The 20,446-nt window shown below is 35.2% G+C and overlaps 3 protein-coding genes across 9 annotated transcripts in view; 2 read left to right on the forward strand and 1 right to left on the reverse strand.

The window, feature by feature from the left end:
* The first annotated feature begins 95 nt into the window (after window positions 1-95).
* LOC106670592 (suppressor of fused homolog) lies at window positions 96-6,844 on the forward strand. Its single transcript, XM_014401076.2, has 10 exons — window positions 96-210; window positions 2,795-2,968; window positions 3,028-3,120; window positions 3,173-3,494; window positions 4,284-4,369; window positions 4,931-5,088; window positions 5,166-5,259; window positions 5,321-5,443; window positions 5,501-5,705; window positions 5,762-6,844. The coding sequence occupies exons 2-10, from the start codon at window positions 2,823-2,825 to the stop codon at window positions 5,867-5,869; spliced, it is 1,335 nt and encodes a 444-aa protein (XP_014256562.1). The 5' UTR covers window positions 96-210; window positions 2,795-2,822; the 3' UTR covers window positions 5,870-6,844.
* A 1,283-nt stretch (window positions 6,845-8,127) lies between these two features.
* The window catches only part of LOC106670560 (coagulation factor VII-like), a 91,892-nt gene continuing 79,573 nt past the window's right edge, over window positions 8,128-20,446 (reverse strand). For 2 of the 7 annotated variants that reach the window (XM_014401024.2, XM_014401025.2), the window contains exons 5-13: window positions 10,431-10,616; window positions 10,240-10,372; window positions 10,055-10,182; window positions 9,868-9,996; window positions 9,298-9,462; window positions 9,049-9,238; window positions 8,781-8,995; window positions 8,506-8,711; window positions 8,129-8,449 (exon numbers count right to left, since the gene is read on the reverse strand). In XM_014401024.2, the coding sequence (XP_014256510.1) occupies window positions 8,285-8,449; window positions 8,506-8,711; window positions 8,781-8,995; window positions 9,049-9,238; window positions 9,298-9,462; window positions 9,868-9,996; window positions 10,055-10,182; window positions 10,240-10,372; window positions 10,431-10,616 (1,517 nt within the window). In that variant the 3' untranslated portion in view covers window positions 8,129-8,284. Of the gene's footprint in view, window positions 8,450-8,505; window positions 8,737-8,780; window positions 8,996-9,048; window positions 9,239-9,297; window positions 9,463-9,867; window positions 9,997-10,054; window positions 10,183-10,239; window positions 10,373-10,430; window positions 10,617-20,446 lie in introns of all 7 variants that reach the window. The other 5 variants (XM_024228403.1, XM_014401027.2, XM_014401026.2 and 2 more) reach the window with 5 other exon arrangements.
* Window positions 11,647-13,693, forward strand: LOC106670562. The gene is made up of 3 exons (XM_014401028.2): window positions 11,647-11,689; window positions 11,876-12,071; window positions 12,161-13,693. Exons 2-3 carry the CDS (start codon window positions 12,000-12,002, stop codon window positions 12,863-12,865), a joined length of 777 nt encoding a protein of 258 aa, XP_014256514.1. The 5' UTR covers window positions 11,647-11,689; window positions 11,876-11,999; the 3' UTR covers window positions 12,866-13,693.

A 20,446-nucleotide genomic window follows, 5' to 3' on the forward strand; every position in this document is an offset into this window, starting at 1 on the left:
CCCTGGCGTTGCCTCAAGGGTAGTTGCCCTTTTTCAGGCCATCAACCTGTGACCTAGCGAGGCAAACGGATCGATATTTCGATCGATAAAATACAAGAAAAACTAAAAGAAAGAAGGTTTCGACGAAAAAGGAACAAATTTAGAAGAAGAAAGCGTCAAATAATTGAGCTTTAAAAGCGTTAAATTGGCTTCAAGGTTTCGTTTCTGGAGGTAAGCGGTATCTAGTAAAAATGCTTCTTGAGTACTTTTAACGATATATTAATAAAAAAATTGAATTGAGTTTTTATTAATTTTAGAACATTTAAATTGCTTTTATTACTTTTTTGTTATGTTACTAAATTGTAAACATGTTATTATATTAGGACGTTAATCTCATGATTTCCATATATCATGTTTGAACATTAAACTAAGACTGGATTAGAGTTTAATAGCATATTTATAAATAATAAACATCGGTGGTTGACCTAGGAAAGGTCGTGTTACAATCCAAAACACTTACAAACAAAAAAGTAATTAAAAAAGAGGGTTTTTTGGAGGACGTGGTCAAATTTGATCAGCATTGCCAACAGACTTAAGATGCTGCAGATTCAAACTGTCTTCTGTTTGGTTTCACAACACCACAATTTAATTTCTAACAATATTTTTCCATATTGTCATTGTACTCAAACTTTTATAAAGATGATAATATTCAGTACTACTTGTGTTCAATAGTAGGCAAGAGCAGGATGAAGACATCTTCAAAATATTAAAACATATTGAATTTAGAATGAATGGATGAATGAATAAAAGCTTTATTTACACAAAGTATTTACATTAACTTTACATTTCCAAAGAAAAAGCTAAATTTTCAATGGCCTTAGTCGTCTGTCGAGTTGCTTTATCAATTTTTGAATCTTGAATGAATCCCTATTTTTGTATCTTTAGAATGACCTTTGATTTTAAAAGTTGAATTGGTCAACCAAGTATTTTCGGTACTGCAGGGCGTGAGTGAGGTACACCACAAGCTTCCTCCAGTTATCCCTTCCATTGAGGATGCAGTCATTGCAATTTGCAATTGTCATTGCTTCAGTCCAGGCAGTCTTTTTTAAACAGCATACATTTTTATAAGTTTTGTTCGCATCTAAATACCATAATTTAAATATCTGTGAGTGAGTCTTCCTATATAAATTTAAGAATTTGAAAGATATTGCTCTTTTACTCATGCACCCTCGATCAAACCACCTTTCGCGTCTAACTCCTTTTAATGCACTCATTTGGGCCTGTTTACCTGCTGCTGACTATCAATTCTTCTACATTATTAATTAAAACATCCACGTCATTTGTTTTAAACTTGTCCTTGTCCAGGCATATTTTCAAATTATTATTATACTGTTTTTCATTTTCTTTTCTCCATATTAATTTCGGTAGTAGAGGCAGTATATGATCATCATTAACATAGTTCGTTCCCTTTAATACTAGCTTCCCGTTAATACTAAAGGTAGATGGTCAGAGAATATTTGGGGTATTACTTCGAAATGGTTTATTTTCCTTAAACAGTTTATCGATGCTACTCCCAGATCTATTACCGAGGAACCTGTATGCGAGATGAATGTTAGCTTCTACCACTTTTAGCGCTTTATTGTCTATTTTGGAGTCTTTGGAATTTCTTGATTCTAATAGCAGGTTTGTTCCTTCCAGAAGCTCCGTGGGACAAGTCTGCAGATTTCCGAGTGAGCGTTCCAATCTCCTAATAATATAAACTCCGCCCTTCTATTCGAATTGACCATTTCAATTATATTTTCAAAATCATTGTCCCATCAATTGCTACTTAAATAAATAGGTACTAAATAAACCTTGTCATTGTTAAGTTTTAGTTATATGCATGATTTATTGTTTATTTTTACATATTTAATCTTTTCTTGTTATATCCAAAAATGTATCCCTCACTAGCTCTGCCAAAACTTTTATCTTTTTTAGCTCCTATACAATATAACTCAAACTCGGCTAGTTTATTTTGATACCAAATTAAATTGTCTTCTAACAAAAAGGTTTCTATTGATAGAAAGATCTTGAATTTAACGTACAGTATGCATAGAATGTGATTATTTTGTAAAATGGTTCTTGAATATAATATTCAGTATAATAAGTGTTGTGAGATTTTCTCCTGGGGTTTGCCGGGTGATGAATAGTCAGTTTTATAATTTCTAATCCTTCTGGTCTACCCTATGTATCCTCAAATATTAACCAGCATTAGCTGCTGCTCTTATTTGAAATAAAAAAAAAAAAAAAAAAAAATTAATGGTGAAATTTTTTCTTGAAGTCTGCTGGGGGAATCATTTTTGAGCTAAGGCCCATAATGAGTGGGATACAGAAATGCCTTGACCCAGTACAACAAAGAAAAACGAAAAGCTAAACGGGACTTGTGGCTGAGATTTCATGAGGAAATCACAAAAAACACCTCATTGTGTCTGCATACACCCTAGCCAAGGATGGTACAGGGAGGCGGATAAGCTTCCTCATGAAGACAGATGGAAGCTTCACACAAACGAAAGAAAAAATACTCTATACTGATTGAAAATCACTTCCCAGGAGAATTTATGTTTTTACCCAGTTTAGTTGCTTTTCTAGCTTTGATTTATTGATTAATCAATTTCTTTGAGTTCTATGGTCTTAGATAAAAAAATAAATTATTAATAAACAATATTGGTGGTTAAATTATTCGGCTATTAAATCTCATTTTATGCCAAATTGCTGGGTATATTTTTATGGTTGCACCTGCACCTCAGGAATTGAAATGTATTTTTTCCCCCAACAGGCTTCTGTCTCAGAAACGGAGACAAGAGATGGTTGAGGCCACGGGGAACCGAGGGCTTCCGATGAGCATCTTACCAATGTCTCCTCCTGGCCTTGAATCTCTTTATCTGGCATGCCGTAACGTTTATCCAGATCAGTTGAACCCTCTCCAAGTAGCAGCTGTCGTGAAATTCTGGTAAATGATTTCTCTGTATTTTTTTGTTGTTTTTGTTTTAATAGTTGGTGTTTTATTAGGTTAGGTGGGCCAGACCCTTTAGACTATATAAGTATGTACTCAAATCCCGGCAACCCCAAGCTGGACATCCCTCCTCACTGGCATTATATCAGGTAATTAGCAATAAATTAATATTCAATGAAGAAATAATAATTTGCGTGTTAGTTTTGGCCTGAGCGATTTGCATGGTGATGGTAGAGTCCATGAGCGATCGACACCGGGTGGGTTAAGTGGATTCGGTTTCGAACTGACTTTCCGCCTTAAAAGGGAACCCGAAGAGACTTCTCCTCCAACCTGGCCAGCCACTCTTTTGCAATCGTTAGCAAAGTATGTTTTCCACTCTGGCAACTGCTTTTGCGCCGGTGATCACATCTCATGGCATCAAGCACTCGACGGGAGCGAATCCCTCCTTCAGCACATGCTACTTGCAGTCGATCCTCAGCTGGATACTGTCAACACACCTTGCGGAACTGTGGACTTCATACAGGTGATTTGTGTTTTTAAATGGGGGTTCACACCAGAGGTCATATCAACCCCTGGGGTGCTGGTGTTTTTGGAAAAAAAATTAAGTATGTTGGGTTTAAACTCACGGCCACCTCGTACATTTCCTCCTTACATTGATGATCCCCCCTCCCCCCGTGAAGTTACTGTAGGAATTAAATTCACTAATTTCGTGGTCCGCTTGACCAATTAATATATTATAATTAATTAAGGTTTTTAGTTGAGATAAAAAAGTCAATGGCATGAGCGGGATTCGAACCCACGATCTTCGGCTTGATACGCCGCTGCTCTACCACTTGAACTATCGTGACCTCGATCCACTCGGACACCATCTTCCCATCTCAAGCGCACCTTTTTGAATTTTCCCTCCTTTTTTACATTTTTCAAATATGTAATCGGATTGGATTCTCGACGACAAATGAAATGGCCACGGAGAGCTTTAGTGAAGTATACTTCATTTTGAATCATTAAATTCACTAATTTCGTGGTCCGCTTGACCAATTAATATATTATAATTAATTAAGGTTTTTAGTTTAGATTAAAAAATTGAAAAATGGCAAAAAGGAGGGAAAATTCAAAAAGGTGCGGTTGAGATGGGAAGTTGGTGTCCGACTGGATCGAGGTAACGATAGCTCAAGTGGTAGAGCAGCGGCGTATCAAGCCGAAGATCGTGGTTTCGAATCCCGCTCGTGCCATTGACTTTTTTTATCTCAACTAAAAACCTTAATTAATTATATTACTGTAGGGATTTGTGTCAATTGTTGTAATTTTTTAGGTCGTCGGTGTGTGCAAAGAGGAGCTTAAAGCGGCCCAGAAATGGAATGGCCTCGGGGTTTTGGACATTCTTAAAAATATACCAAGGTATTTTGGAAATTATACACTTGTGGCTTCTTTGATACCAAATTCAAGGTCAATTCAAAAAGCTTTTAGTTCCAGTAGATTTCTGCGCAAATCTGCTGGAACTAAAAGTTTTTTGAATTTACCTAAACAATAATATATAATTGGGTTTGATCGCAAGGAGGTGCAAAGATTAAAAGAAATTTCAATTAATTATTTTTTTTATCTAAGGTCTTAGATCATAATTGACCATATTAAATATATCAATTAATTATTCTTTTTATAAGGTTTTGTTAAGATAAAAAAAGTTAGTGTAACGAGCGGGATTCAACCCCATGACCTTCGGCTCAGTATACCACTGCGTACTACCCACTAACCACTTGAGCTATTGTAACGAGCAACGACATATTGAGCTGAAGGTCATGGGTTCGAATCCTGCTCGTGCCACTAACTTTTTCATCTTAACCAAAACCTTATAAAAAGAATAATTAATTGATATATTTAATATGGTCAATTATGATCATTAAACATATATGGATTAAAAGAAATCAAAATTGGAAATAGTAAAAAGTCTTGTTTTCACAGGGGTGCTGGAGGAAGTTTGTGGCTAGTAACTGACATGAGGAGGGGTGAAACTATGTATGAATTGGATACAAATGTTTCCCAGGTGGTTGAAGCCGGTATTGACAAAGAGGGATCAAATTTAAGCGGCGTAACCGCTCAGTGTTCCTGGACCGATGCAAGTAATATAATTTTTAAAATCCTAAATTCTTTAAAGTTTAAGCTTTAAACTTAATTATTGATATATACACAAAAACAGATAAAGGAGCATGTGGAGGAGAAGAAAATTCAGAGGACAATAACATATTAAGAAACACAATTTGCGATGATGATGAAAACCCAGTTTTGGCCCAGTGAGAACACTGAGAAATTGATTCAAATTATATTTTTATTATGAATGTATTATTATTGCAGTGGTAGAGGGACGTTTGGCCTGGGTGAACTGGAATCGAATGAGTTATTACAAACAAAAGTTTTGGACAGCGTTCATTTGACGTTTAACACAGAAGCAGGAGGCCTTTTACCACTGGCAGTCAGGTATGGTCAAAATAATTTTAAAGTTTAGCATTAAGAGTAAAGCATTAAATTTGGCAGAGGGAGGCTGAAACACGGAAGACATTTTACTTTTAAATCAGCTATCGATACTGTAGCAATAACACTAGTCGCTGAATCTGTGACTGGGACGTTTGTTAATCCAGATAAGCCTTTGGTGTCCCACGGTCCTTGGCTGCAGGTGCTCGTCCAAGCGGACCTTGTCGATAGAATGCTTGATGACCTGAAACCTTTATCTTCAGAGCACGTAAGTCAAAACAAGTCATTAAAATTGTCAATTTTATTATTGTATAAATGTTACAGGTAATCTTCCCCAAGACGTTTTCTTGGCCGGATAAAAATCTTTCAATTACAATACTCGCCGATAATAGTGTCCTTAACAAAACGCCTCTCCTTCCAGCTGAGACATAACTCTTTTAGAATAAGTTTCATTTTTAAAATTCAAGTGCCTTAACTAGACAGTATTATTTTGTATAACTTTTATACATTTTTATATAAATTATTTCTTATAATAATAATTGTATTTGTGAAATCAGGGCCGAACCGATGTATTCAAGAAATTAGCCTCAGTTTTTACATTGTGTGAACACACAAAGGGAATTTGATGAGAAAAAAATTACTCATAGTATTGGTAAATACATTAATAAGTGTATTTATATTTAAAAAAATTGTCAATATTAATTATTTTAATCGTCGATGAATTGAAAACAAAAAGCGAGAGAAAAAATCTTATATAATGCATTCATCAAAATGTAAAATTGTATGTATTAGAATTTAAATTATTGGTAATTATTTTGAAATAGAATTAGGCGAAATTTCAGATGTTTGATACTTTTCTTTTAAGACTAATGTGTTTGAACTTTTCAACCGATTTGTTCTCCGATGTCCGTCCTCATCACCAAAGAAATATTGAACTCTGTCCTTCATTTTATTTTTTTTAAACGGATTTTTGTCAAACGGGTTTTATCTATGCTGAGAAAAAAGTTTTTTTCTTTGGCACCCTTCTAGCGCCGATTTTCAAATTTTCACGGGTCCGTGTTCAAAATAAGCTTAGTTTTGTGGCTTTAATACTGGGTGCTTTAATAGTGACTGGTTTTTGAAATTCAACCTGCTCGCTTTGGCCTAGTGGTGTGAGAACAAATGAAATATGACTATTTTATCAATATTGCTTAGTGTATTTGTTTTTCTACTTAATTTTTTTAAACTCTTTTACTACTTAGATTTTAACTACGTATTTTTAATATTTATTTTGGTGTTCTGTTTTGTGTCTAATTACTGCGTTTAACAAAAAAAGTCTGTGATTGTTATCAATAACTTTATTTAAAACATTAATGGAACATGTTTGTATAAGAAAAATTAACCATAATAAATTATGTGTTTTTTTAATTAATTTTTTTATATTATCCTTCTATTGATTATTTCATTCACGTGATGTAGTTGACACCTTTTTTCTGTTAATTACTTTATTTTTAGCAAGGATTTGCAACAGTAGAGGTCGTATCAACTCTCGGGTGTTGGTGTTTTTGAAAAAAACAAAAACCATTTGTTTTTGTTGTCGGGTTCAAATGCAGGGCTGCTGAATTCGAACCTGGAACCTTTTCCATGAGTGCTGTGTCAATGCCTAAACCGTTGTGACCACCGACCCCCATATTGTTAATTTTGTCATAATGTGATGAAACTAGATGCCAAATTAATTTTCCTTTTTATGACCTTATCACTACAACCATATTGTCCTGTTGCGCACTCTCCATTATTCAATAGTGGTCTTTTTTTAGGCTTTTTATCAGATCCCGGTGTGTTTTTAAGAATTTCCTTATGGATGTGTATCCTTATGGCATATACTTATTATTCTTCCTGGCAATATCTATTGTTATGTATAATATGTATTGTATCTACTAATGCCTCTAGAGTACACCATGTCCAGACAACGTCCACCTGGGTTTAGTAGATAGTTTCTGCGATGGTACTTTAACAAAAAAAAATTTATCAAGCCTCTGTCCTAGAATACAACCCCATTGAACCGAGGACTTATTCTTAATCCATTGTCTGATGAATATACGTTTTTGGCAGTTTGGTTGCAAAAGGGATCAGGACCAATAGGTGTCCTTGGCCACTTTATCTTTAATTCTCAATTTATCGGCTTCTTTGTTGTCCTTTGTGCTCTGGTACTCAGACATAGGTGATTTTGTTGTTATCAGTCAGACATGGCCCTGATTCAACACATCCTAGATTTAATAGTTTTTGCCGATAGTTTCTGTGATGTCCTGAAGGAAAGGTTTTTCAGTGTGTTCTTTAAAACTTGATACCTGCATGAGGTTAGTCCCAAAAGCAGGTATCTGTGGGTCAATCACGAATGGCCTATCCTTGCATTTCAGACCTTCGGCGGGCCATTTCAGTTATGCTCTTGGACTACAAAGTGCTTATATTTACAGCTTGTAAAGCATCACCGAGTGTCATCTACACATTTTTACCCAACTAGCCCAAAGTGTCCAGGTTCCCTGATGATTTTAAACTTGCACGGTGACAATACCATAATCAATGAAGTTCTTCTGAGATATGATTATTACTAGTTGAAAACTTTTTTTATTACTAATTACATATTATTTTACTTTGTTTGTAAAACTAAATTTTATTTTTATAAGATATGTACATTTAAGGGGGTTTTAAGCTTATTTGTACAAACTTGCCTCCAAACCACATTTGGATATAAAAAGTTAGAAGAATCAGGGAGGAAGGTCATTTAAGAAAAACATTTCAAATAGGACTAGAAAAATAAATGTTATTTTTTAAAAAAATTTAATGTTAGAAAATAATTTATTTCACTATTTAGATAGCGTTGACATCAATCCATTTAAGATATTCACTAACTCGTGTGTAGAGGTCTGGAAAGGCTGGCATGACTGCACAGCCGGTTACTCCGAAGCTCACAACACCGATCAGAATGTATCGGCCTGATTTACTCAAGACAGTCAGAGGACCACCGCTGTCCCCCTAAATAAAATCATTATAAATACACACAATACCTAAGATGAATTTGAGAAACTTACAAAACACGTTCCTTGTAGATTACTCGGGGCTGCACAGATCATTCCTAGCGTAACAGGCTCGTCTATCATTCTAGAGCACTGGAAGTTTGACATGGTTTCAACATCCAATTTTTGCAGTATTGGGCTCGGTTCTCCCATCGGAAACGAAGTTACTCCCCATCCTACGACTGTTCCTTTTTGCCCTGTGAATACGTCCCCTGAAAGACCATTGATGGAACAAGAGAGAAAGCACTTCTTCACACGCACATAAATAAGTCAAATATAATTGAAATTACTTGGCCCGGGAAGGCAGACGGGCTGAATTGTGTCTGTGAATGCAACAGGCTGGTCGAGTCTCAGAAGGGCGATGTCATTTGCAAGAAGAAAAGGATGAAAGTGTGAGTGGAACATGACCTTGCTCACTCCTCTGAGCACGTGGTTTGTTTCATTAGGGCTTGTCAGGTCTAAATCGCCTAAATGCAGTACGAGTGACCCTATTGGCGTGTCGCGCCTAAAAATAAGACATTGAAAACGATGAAGTTTTAAAATCAAAAATCAGCTTACGCCATCAAGCAGTGAGCGGCAGTAAGCACTAAGCTGTCGGTAATAAGGGCTCCTCCGCAAAAAAACATTTGATCGAGTCCAATGGCAACCACCCAAGGAAATTCACCTACATGAGCATCAGACCCTGAAACAATTCTTCTTTTCGCAAATTTTCCTTGGTTTTCCTGTTCCATATAACGTTTTGTAGAACCTAATAAAAATGGAAAAAAAATCATTATATTGACCTTTACTAGGGCTTGTGAGTTCTACCATAATAAAAAGTGTTAAAAATCGGCTCTGGATACGACCACCAAGTATGCTGAGGTATGTTGGGCTTCTTCCAGACGTTGTTATCGTTAAAATACCAGTCCAAACCGTGTGAACTGGCTACTCCAGATAAAATCTCGTTTTTCACTTCCCCACACAATTTTGGCCCTGGAAAATCGTTTAAAAAATAATATCTGGATAATTTCTTAAACATTAAATCTAGGTTGGTCATTTCTGATCATTTTGGCCTTCAAATCCCTCTAGGTTTTAGCCTATCAGCTTCCTGAAATCTCAAAGTGCATATGACAGACCAAAACAGTGATGATAGGCAGACCAAAATGATCGGAAATGACCAGAACTACAGATTCATCACCCCGCAGACCTCAAGAGGAAACATGCATACCATTAAAAATGACCACACAATTTAAATAAATGTATATATATAACAACTAAATATTGTCCAAAAACATATCATCATATATAAAAAAGTACATAAAAAGATTAAGCTAGATAATTTCCTAAGCTACGACGTTCACTGTTAAACTGATAAACCTCCAGGTATTTGATACGTACTTCTAAAGTGTTTGACTTGATTGCACGCCAGTTGGGTGACTTTGATATCCCAGTGGTAAGTCCCTTCATTTTGGATAAGCAGTGCTATTTTCACGGGGTTTGATTGGCCAGGATTTACAGCCACAGTCGCTTAAAAAAAAAAAATCCATTCTTTTATTCATTTTACGTTGATTTTTATTGAACTCACTCGAGTAGCCGGAAAGAGGGCCGCATTGGCCTGCGGTCGGTCCGTCTACAGAATTGAGAATAAATAACTGATCTATATCGCATACCCCTCCTAATTTCCTTGCCAAGTTCACTTTTAAATAATCAACCCTGAAAATTATTATTTCAAATTTTCTAAAAATCGGCTTTACATATTGGTTTTCTTACCTTATCGCGCAAGTTGTGCTTTGCACTATGAGGTCATAATCGCAAGCGAGCGAACCTGTGGATTTGCTCGGATAGTCTGGCGAGCGGAAATAAGTCACTTTTTCCGATGAGACATCTCCGCACGTGTGTATGACTGTACGGTGTAATACATTAACAAAAACGTGTCAAATGATGTGTAAAGCACTACTTACAAGCACAACAGTGAAGATGCGACTTCACGATGGAGATACCATCTTTGAGGCAGGGGGTTGTCACTTGACCACCTTTTCTGAAGCAGTCCTCACCTGAGTAGCAAGCTCCTTCCACTTCTGCAGTATAACATCTGGATTTGGGCCTAATCAAGCGAATTGAAGTAAGACCTTCTGCTACTGGTGTACCTGATTAAATAAAAAAAAAAAAAAAAAAAAAAAAAATTCAACTGTGATGAACCTGTAGTTTACATATTTCTGTCACTTTTCAGCACTGAAGAAAGCAAAATGCCAAAACCGATGTGGCAGACCAACCCATCAAAGACAACAAAAATGATCGATTGGTGACGTCTAAATTCAAATTTTTGATTATTGGTATGCTTATCCATTTGTTTTATGTCAAACATTTTTAGCATTTCACCTTCTTCAGCGATAAGCTACTGTATAAAATGAGACAAAAACCCACCACTGAAGATGGCAAAATGTTGAAATGCTTCTGACAGATTAACCCAGTGAACATAGGCAGACCATCAATAACGAATGAAATAACGTATAATGAAATAATGAAAGAAAAAAAAACTGATTTCAACTGCGATGGACCTGTAGTTTACATATTTCCTGTCACTTTTCAGAACTGAAGAAAGCAAAATGCCAAAACCGATGTGGCAGACCAACCCATCAAGGAAAGAACAAACATGATCACTAACGACCAAGTTATAATTTTTGGTCATCCTGGTATGCTTATCAAGTCTGTTTTGGTCTTTCAAACATCTTGTGGCATTTCACTTTCTTTGGCGATAAGCTACTATGTAAAATAAGACACAAATTCACAACTGAAGATGGCGAAATGTCGAAACGTGTCTGACAGACTAACCCTGCAAGCATGGGCAGACCAAAATGATCACTAATGACCAAATTACAGATTCTAGTGTCTGTAATAAAGCGAAATGTATTTTTATCTTATTTGATTATAAAATTTCAATTACCCTTCCTTGACCTATGCAGATTGCAAATTCCTCTTAGTAATTTTTGAAACTTCTTAATTCAGTCTTAACCCTTTAAAAAAAAAAAATTTTTTTTTCATTGTTGTAGACCAAAAATGCATATCCTTTTAATTTGTATTGTAATTTTTTTTACAAGGCTTATTTACTTTAATAACTAATAGGTAATAACTTGTTTACTTGTTGTTGTAGCTTTGTTTACTTCTATAAAGTTAGAAATGTTTCATATTGATTTATCAGAAGTGAATGGTCTAAATACAGGTGCATATTTTAAACATTGATTTTTTTATTTGTACCCTTATCAATTCTATATGTTGATAATTTAAACAATATACAAATAAATGTGAATGAACAACTCATTTATTCAAGTAGAACACGGAAGATATTTTTATTATCACTCTGACCTCAATATCTTGTATGAAATAAGCTTTGTAATTGAATTTCCAGCTGAAACATGATTTCGGCAAATGAGGATTAGTGTTAAATGATAAATTTTTAATCTTTGGGTGAATTTGGTAATTTAAAGTCTCAGTTGTCTAAGGGGAATACTGACAAGCGCAAGCTTAAAGAAATGAAGCTCTTTTATGTTGCACTAAATAGCATTTGTTTATTATTATTTTTGCTCCTGACTTCATTAGTAATGGTAAGTTTGTTTCACTCTTTTACTATAATTATGTAATATAATTTTTTTGAAGTCTTATTGTTAGTTGGAAAAACACAAATCTTTTCCAGATGTGGGGATATTTTTGCGGTATTAAGATGTTTACACATAGAGACCATGCCATGAGGAAAGAAATTGCTTTTGACAAAGATATACTATCTGACTTTATTTTCAAATCGAAAATTCATTTACTCTACGTTAAAGAGAGAGTCAAAAAATTTAATGAAATGAATGAAGAGAATTTGAAAAATTTAGAAAAATCCGTACAAAGTTTAGAATTGAATATAGAAGGGGTGAAAGGAAAAAATAAAACATCATGTTTTAAATTGTTTGAAAATCAAACTTGCGGGGAATGGATGGATCAGAGATTGAAAATGTGCGCTTACCTTAAACCTTCTTATGACAAAATAACCTGGAATTACGTACAGCTAAAGGATAAAATCATCGACCCGATTTTCCCAAGGAGCAAAGAGATACTAGACCAATTCGAAGATTTCCAAAATGATTTCAACAAGGCGATCGAGATTTATAAAATGAAAGAATTAAAATGTGAAGCCCTTTTTCTACACAACTCCTGCACCCTCAGAAATGACAAGTGGGTCTATGGACAGTTTAAGAATATCACTTCTCAACACACAAACCTCTCAGCTGCAATTTCATCAATCAACAACGTCTCAATTATATTTACAAAATTTGTGGAAATGTTTGAAACTTTAATGTGGCATGACTTTCGTCATGCGGCCGACAGTTATCTCACTTGTTTAAACAAAATTTAACATTAAAATAACATTTCATTTTATTATACAATACAATGTCTAGTTTTAAATTTAAAAGTTTGTATGTCAAACCAGTTGCTTAACAATATAAAATCTACAACCAATGTTTTACTTTACCTTTATGTCTTACTTATTTTACAACAACAAATGTTATAGTTTATATTAAAAAAAAGTATGGTCATATAGAATAGAAAACTAATTCTTTATTGACTAGGTTTTGGTAGCTACAGTACTCTTAGGTCTTCGTTCAATTGGAAGGGACAACACCAAGGTCAGCATAGTCGCTACTCCACCCAGGTGATTGTAGAGACTACCAAAAAACCATTAAACATGGAGCATTCCTGTGCAGTTGACATTCAACGATGATGGAAAGACTGCAAGGTTCCGGAAAAGTGCCAGATCAGCTTTTGTACCCAGGGAAACCAGCAAATATTTATTTCTCTGGGACGGTATGGTGAGTCTTTTGTTGGCCTACCTTACACCAATCCACATGAGGTATTGAGAAGAAATTAAAAAAAAAAAGTTGAATTGCAAATTTCTGGTTGAAAAGTCGTAGTCTTGGTGGATAGAGTTATAACCATGCCTACTGGAGGACCTACACTACAGTTCTAAAGCCACTACAAACTGTACAAGGAGAGGATGAATATTCTGGGTACAAAACCCATCAGGGTGTGAAACTGTGAGGTTCAGTGTTGATTTCTTCTTCATTCGTGGAGTACTGTAGTAGTAGCTACAAACTATTTAATATATTAAATTTAAAATTTATTGAATTAGAAAATAATTTGCATGAAGTCTCTGGCAATGTGCAGTTGTGCCTATAAATTTTTCTATTAGGCTTTAAGATCTTATTAAATATTATATTGAAATATAATTTTATTCTTTTTTTCTCTCTCCCTCTTTTTTTTCTTTTTTTTTAAATTTTTAATTAATAATAAGTCCCTCCATTCACGCTAATAAATTACATTGACACCCACCAAATTTTCTACACGCTACTCCAGAGTACTTGATATTCCTCAATATTGGGGATAAGCCCTTCCATTCTTGCTAAGAAATACATTCATTCCAATTATTTATTTGTAAAATATTATATTTTTATTATTATTTTATTTTTAAATTGATCATTTTAATAATTATCATTCAAACCATCCAAACATATTAGCATTTTAAAAGACATAAATACATGATGAACAGACTAAAAACAGTTCCATTGACGGTCGCGCGCACACATACGAAATACATAAACAGACAGTACTAAAGTTGATCAAACTGATATTCTTGAGATTTTAATTTTATTTGTATTTAATTTTTATGTGGTATTTTATATAAGAACCCTCTCTATAATAAAAAAAAACTTTGTTTTAATTTGTACGAAATTTGTACCAACATCTAGAGATGCAACAAACAAATGATGTATATTAAGCTGATTTGCAAATTAGCATTAATAAAAAAAAATCATATACACATATACGTACATATATAATATAAAAAAATAAAGTAAAATAAAAATAAAATATTTTTTTTTTTTTTTAACACGAGGGTTCAAAACAGCAGAGGTTTCTCCCTCAGGGTGCCGTTGTTTTTGAAAAAAAGCCCATTTGTAAGTATGTCGGGTTCGAATGCAGGGCCGCTGGATTCGAACTCGGGACCTTTACCTTACAGTGATTAGCGCCGTGTCAACGCCTAAACCGTTGCGGCCACCGACGCCTCCCCCGCAATTTTATTCTATTGGAACTATCAGTATGTTTCAACGTTTCAGTATGCATTACTGATTTGTATAAGCTCAAATCTACGCACACACATGCATCAATAAATGCTTGAACATCAATGAGTGCAGGGTTGAGCCTATCACTTTTTGCAGTCCACCATCAATTCCAGCATTTGTAATTTACAATAGACAAATAACAAAACAAAACATAAATAATACAATGCTAATAAATACATTCACATTTAATACACATCAGGATGCAGAACAACATCAGCACAATATACAAATGTATACAATATATATACAATAAAACAACGCTGTTTCCTCCATGAATGGGAACTGAGGACCAAGATACTCGCTGCCGTGCTCAAGAGTAATTCCCATATCAGGTGGCATTTCACTCTCTATTTGGTACCATTCAAAGTCCTCCCTTCAACTTTGCTAAATATATAATAAAACTTGTTCAATGTTGGTTTAAAGATTTTCTCTTTGGCCGGAACAAGAAAATTTAGTATAAGGAGAGCAAGAGAGAGCTCAGCAGACAACCTTGTGAAACATCGCATTTTATTGAAAAACGCAAATCTCTGACTGAAGATATGAAGGGCTAAGATAAACATCTATGCTTTTATGTTATAAATTGTAAGGAAAGGAAATGAAATCCAGGTTATGATTGATCAAAGATCAAACTCTTGCAGTTTAAAATATGTGAATACAATGCTAATATTGCTAAAATAATAAATTTTATGAAAATAGTATTGTTTAAACAATCTGAGAGAATGTAAACTGCGGTTAGATATTAGGTGTACAAGAAGAATGGCTTCTGTATGAAGAAGTTGAAAAAGAGAGACGGTTGCTATAATTGTTGATTTTTTAAAAATTGGTAAGCAATTATAAGCTGGTATTCATTATGCTCAGGAAATTGGATATTCAAGAGCAATCCAACTCGAAAAATCTTGTTTTATTATCTTTATGGTAGAATGGACAACAATAGCATGGACGTACGTCTATTGACGTATTTATAGGTCGTCATGTTATTATGAGACCCTTTATGCTTTTGCATGTCGATACTACCCTAACGTCGCGAAAAAAACGCTATGTTTAACATTAGGGATTGATTATGATAAGTTTGGTCGGAGCTGTCACACAGTGCACGAATTTTGTTCGTACTGCCTGTTTTCACAGTCTTTGGCGATGTTGGGACTGAGTCGGTCTTCAATGAAATTTGAAATCATCTATTGAAAACTTAACTATGTCAAGTTGTAGACATATTTATGATTGCTTTGCCCTGATGATTATTTTATAATAGGTCAAAACTAGGCTGTAAGGATTGAATATGCTTTTTCATCAAGACCATACCACGATCCAGATTATTCGTGAGTAAAAAAGTGGTCGATACATCTAACACTTGCTCATATGCAACATCAAGGTCAACCATTGAGTCGATTTATTTAATTTTCGTTTGAAGTTTAATTAATCACGGTCATAAAAATCTAATGTTAATCTTTTACGTATTCAAAAAGATAGAAGGTTAAAAATATTAGTATGTACATAGTTTAATTTCTTTAATAGATTTAAACGGGAATTAGCTATTGTGCGATATCAATCTTACTTTGTTTATAGTTTCTCCGTCTTTCCTTTGCATTCTTGGATCGTTTGTTCGAAAAAAGAAGAATTGGTACAAATTATTAATACTTATTTTATAATTTTGCCTTGGTTAATTCAGTATTCGGTTTAGGTGATTCATCCTATCAAAAAGCTTACTTCTTCGTACGTCTGATAATTTGTTTTGAATTCACGGAAAACTTCGTTCGTATTGTATAATCCCAATCATCTAAGTTTATTTTTGAGGTGGACATTTGCATTTCTCTCTCTCACTTTCACTCTCTGTCACTATCTCCTGCCTCTCACGCACTCGGCTCTTGCTTCCTTTCTGTTTCTTCTCTTTCTCTCTCTTCCCATCTTTCTGTTTTCTCTCCACTATCACTCTCACACACTCGCTCTTTCCCCCGTTTCCTTTCTTTTTCTTTCCTGTCTCTTTCGTTCTCTCTCGTGTTAAACCTCTGTCTGATTGTCCTTCTTTCTTTCTCTCTCGCACTTTTTATCTCCATTGACTGCCTCTCATTCCTTCTGACTTTCGTTATCTTTCTCTCGCTTCTCTCTCATATCTCTTTCTTTTGTGTGCCCCTTATTCTCTCTCTTTCTCTCCCTCTATCCTCTGACCTGACTGTCTTTCGCTCTCTTTCTTTCTCTGCCAATCACTCTCTGTTTCTCATACCCTCTGTCTGTTTATATCTCTATTGTTCGCTTTCTTGCTCTGTCACTCTTTCTCTTTCCCCTCCATGTGTCTCTTTCTCCTGTCTTCCTTTTTCTTTCTTTCTCTCTTCTGTTCCTCTCATTTTCTGACGCTCTTTCGTTCTTTTCCTTCTTCTTTCACTCTCGTTCTCCTCCGTCTCTTTGCCTCTTCCCATTTATCGTCCTTTTCTTTCTTTTTCACTATCTCTATTTCAATTCTTTTTTATAGTCTCCCTCTCTCGTTCCCTTTCCTTTCTGTTTTTGTCTCTTTTTCGTAGTCTTTCTATCTCTGCAGCTCTATCTCTTTCCCCTCCACGAGTCTCTTTCTCTTGTCTTTCTTTTTCTCTCACTCTCTTTATTTTTTCTCTTTCTTATTCTCTCTTGATCTCTCCCATTTCTTTCTTTATTCTGTCCCTCTCATTTTGTCTCACTTTTTGATTTTTTTTCTGCCTCTCTCACTTCCCATCCGTCCCTTTGACTCTCTGTTTTTCGTCTTTTTCTTTCTTTTTCACTATCTTTATTTCATGCGCGCTCTCTCTCTCTCTCTCTCTTCCCCTCCTTTTCCCTCCTTCCATCTCTCACTATCTATCTCTCTCAAGTCGGTAAGTTGGTAACAATAGGTCTAAAACATTATTCATTCGTTCATTCTTCACACTCTCTCTCTCTCTTACATATTCCTCTAATTTATTCTATTTTTGTTAAAAATAGTTTAAACTATGTCTGCGAACTTGTGACAATTTATTAATTGAGTATAAATAAAAACAGTTTTCAATGATTTGGCTTGCTTTGTAAGATGGGTGAGCCACGGCAAAATTACGCTTTGTTGGATAAAATTACTTATAAGGTAGAAAGCTTTGTCGTCTATGATCATCTCTCTCTCCTATTCTCGCTGGTTTTGCGCTCCTTTTCTTCAATTTCAGTGTGCTATTTTGTCAGCGGTGTGAAGACGTCGGAGTATGCCTGAATGGCTAAACCAGGGAGACTAGGCGGACCAAGATGATCGAAGACGATCAAGCTATCGTTCATCAAGGCCTTAAGACGACATTTCACATGTTCAGAAACATGTCGGCGGTTCGGTTGGTACTGCCAAAAGTTGACTTACATTTTACAATTCGTCACTTCTATTGTTAAATATTGTCATGAGGTTTCTTTTTTATTTTATAATTACCTAGATTTATTCGATAGGGACATCGGTCAATTTTGCTATGGCGACTGGGCTTACCACAATGTACAAAACATAATTTCACGTAGTATAACCCATTTAGCGATGTGCATTAGGATTATATCTTATCAACAGTTCCCTTTATAGCAGACTTTCCATAATTTGTTTTTACGTCGCTTTCACCTACGTGTGTTTAGATCTATTGATTGTAAAAACTATTCATTTCCCATCCAATTCGTTCTACCTGACATGCAATTATACAATAACGTTGCGATCATTTCTGCAACTAAGCAACAATTTGTTATAATATTTTATTTGCCGCAATTCTGCGTTCAGATTGGCCAACTATGAACTGTGTTTCATTTTTATTATTTTATTTTATTTTTTTATTAATGAACTTCATTTCACACCTCACAAACGTTGTATCAGCAAACGGAATTCTTCAAATGTGGACAATTCGATTCTGGCATGAGTTTCTAAAGTACAATCCTATAAGTATATTTCTGCTGGATTTGCAAACCCTAAATTGTACAAAGAAAGACTAATCGGTTCTTCACTGAAAATGACGTGACGCCGAAACGAATATATGTGATCGGTGATTATCAGTTAAATTGAAAACTATTTTTTTTCTTGTAAAGCCAAAATTGTTCGCAAATATTCTCACACATCTATCTGTAAGGATCATTAAACATTTCACCATAGCGATCTTTGGGAAATTCATCTGCTTTATCATTCGCTCACATCTTTTCTAGCATGAAGAAGTAGAGTCTTTTTTATATCTAGTTTATACAAAGCGCTAATTTTATAGAACGTATGTAATACTCTTCGCAGATGGGGTAGCAGCTCACAAATACAGAATCTAGTTGGCTAAAGAAAAACACATAAACAAATTTAGATGAGATCGATTTATGGTGCACTAGATGGAGAGTATAAGTGAATCATGTTAACTAACTAACGCTGTGTGCTTAGTTAGGGGAAAAATTACCGATATCAAAAGATATTCCAATTTGAAAACTGAGTCTTTGCCTGTATGAGCGATTAACGTGGATTGACCACAGAAGTACAATAGTTTGCAAAAATCAAAACAATCAATTACAAAATAAGCGGTTAATATATTTGATGCTCATTTGGCCAAATGGTTGCGCAATGTGGCCCTCGATTTTTGACTCCAAAATAAAGGAGGTGCAGACAATACAAAATGAGTATTAAGTCCAAAGTTGTCTCCAAATTTATGGATGTCACCACCGGACGCCACATTCTCACGAAAATCCGCTCAACGGTATATGAGAAAACTAGACGCTCCTCAAGGTCTTCCACTAGAAATCAAAGATGTCTTAAACTCAATGGACGTCACCGCTGGTCATTCTTTCCAGGAAAATCCGTTGAATACACATTGCTAATGGTATAAGAGAATCAAAACGGTTTTGAAGGTATGAACCTTAATTCAAAGTTATCTCGAAACCATCTTTCCCACGAATATCCGCTGAAGACACCATTACCCCTGGGATAAACAAGACGCTCCTACAGGATTTTATCTTCCAGAAGTCAAAAAGTTCTTGGATCCAACGGACACTACCACCGGACACTCATTTCCCACAAAGATCTATCGATACAGCATTTCAGTTGATATATGAGCAAACAGGTCGCTTCTTAAGCATTTGGACCAGAAGTCAAAGAGGTCTTGAAACCAATGGACGCCACACGTATCTGAGACAAGACGCTTCGGAAAAATTCGGACCTACCTCCTAGAATACAAAGAAGTGTCGAACTGATTCCACGATATGTTCCCTCCGAAGCCATCCCAACAGGTCCATCATTAGGACTATTGACTAACTGCCTTGTATAGGTTATAGGTCATTATGAAACTCAGCCTTTGTATTACCTCCACAGCCGTGATATTACCTACTCCGTTATACTGAGTTGAGTCTAAAAGGAAAATATGGTTTCCTTCTGGACTTAATCAATAATAGTCAGTCTGTCAGGCCTAAAGACTTATTGAAATATGAATATATTGGGTTGTCCGGAAAATAATGCAGGATTTTGGTATTAAACAAAAAAAAAGAAACTAGTTACTTTAAAGCAATGTTCTTTAATCAAAATAATTTCCCCGTGTTGGTAACTTATTAATTCCGTCTGAGTAGAATTCAGAATTTTTAGAATTGATAAAGTCAATAAATGCATTTTCCAGTTCCGTTTGATTTTTGAATATTATGTGTTGTAAGTAGTGGTCCAGGTGTCTAAAAAAATGGTAGTCAGTAGGCGAGAGGTCCGGAGAGTAGGGTGGGTGAGGCAAAGTTTCATAGCCAAGCTCCAATAATTTTTGTGACGTTACACGTGACACATGTGGTCGAGCGTTGTCATGCAACAAAATGGGCCCTTTCCGATTGACCAAAGAGGGCTTCATTACTGCCAATTTCTGATG

This window comes from Cimex lectularius, unplaced genomic scaffold (assembly GCF_000648675.2).
Source record: "Cimex lectularius strain Harlan isolate CLEC.00 unplaced genomic scaffold, Clec_2.1 scaffold254, whole genome shotgun sequence".
Classification (NCBI taxonomy): Eukaryota; Metazoa; Arthropoda; class Insecta; order Hemiptera; family Cimicidae; genus Cimex; species Cimex lectularius.

Coding starts and splice junctions, on each gene's coding strand:
- LOC106670562 (XM_014401028.2), top strand. CDS start 12,000: ATGAAGCTCTTTTATGTTGCACTAAATAGCATTTGTTTATTATTATTT. Junction 12,072..12,160: donor TCCTGACTTCATTAGTAATG/GTAAGTTTGTTT, acceptor AATCTTTTCCAG/ATGTGGGGATATTTTTGCGG.
- LOC106670592 (XM_014401076.2), top strand. CDS start 2,823: ATGGTTGAGGCCACGGGGAACCGAGGGCTTCCGATGAGCATCTTACCA. Junction 3,495..4,283: donor GAACTGTGGACTTCATACAG/GTGATTTGTGTT, acceptor GTAATTTTTTAG/GTCGTCGGTGTGTGCAAAGA. Junction 4,370..4,930: donor ATTCTTAAAAATATACCAAG/GTATTTTGGAAA, acceptor TTGTTTTCACAG/GGGTGCTGGAGGAAGTTTGT.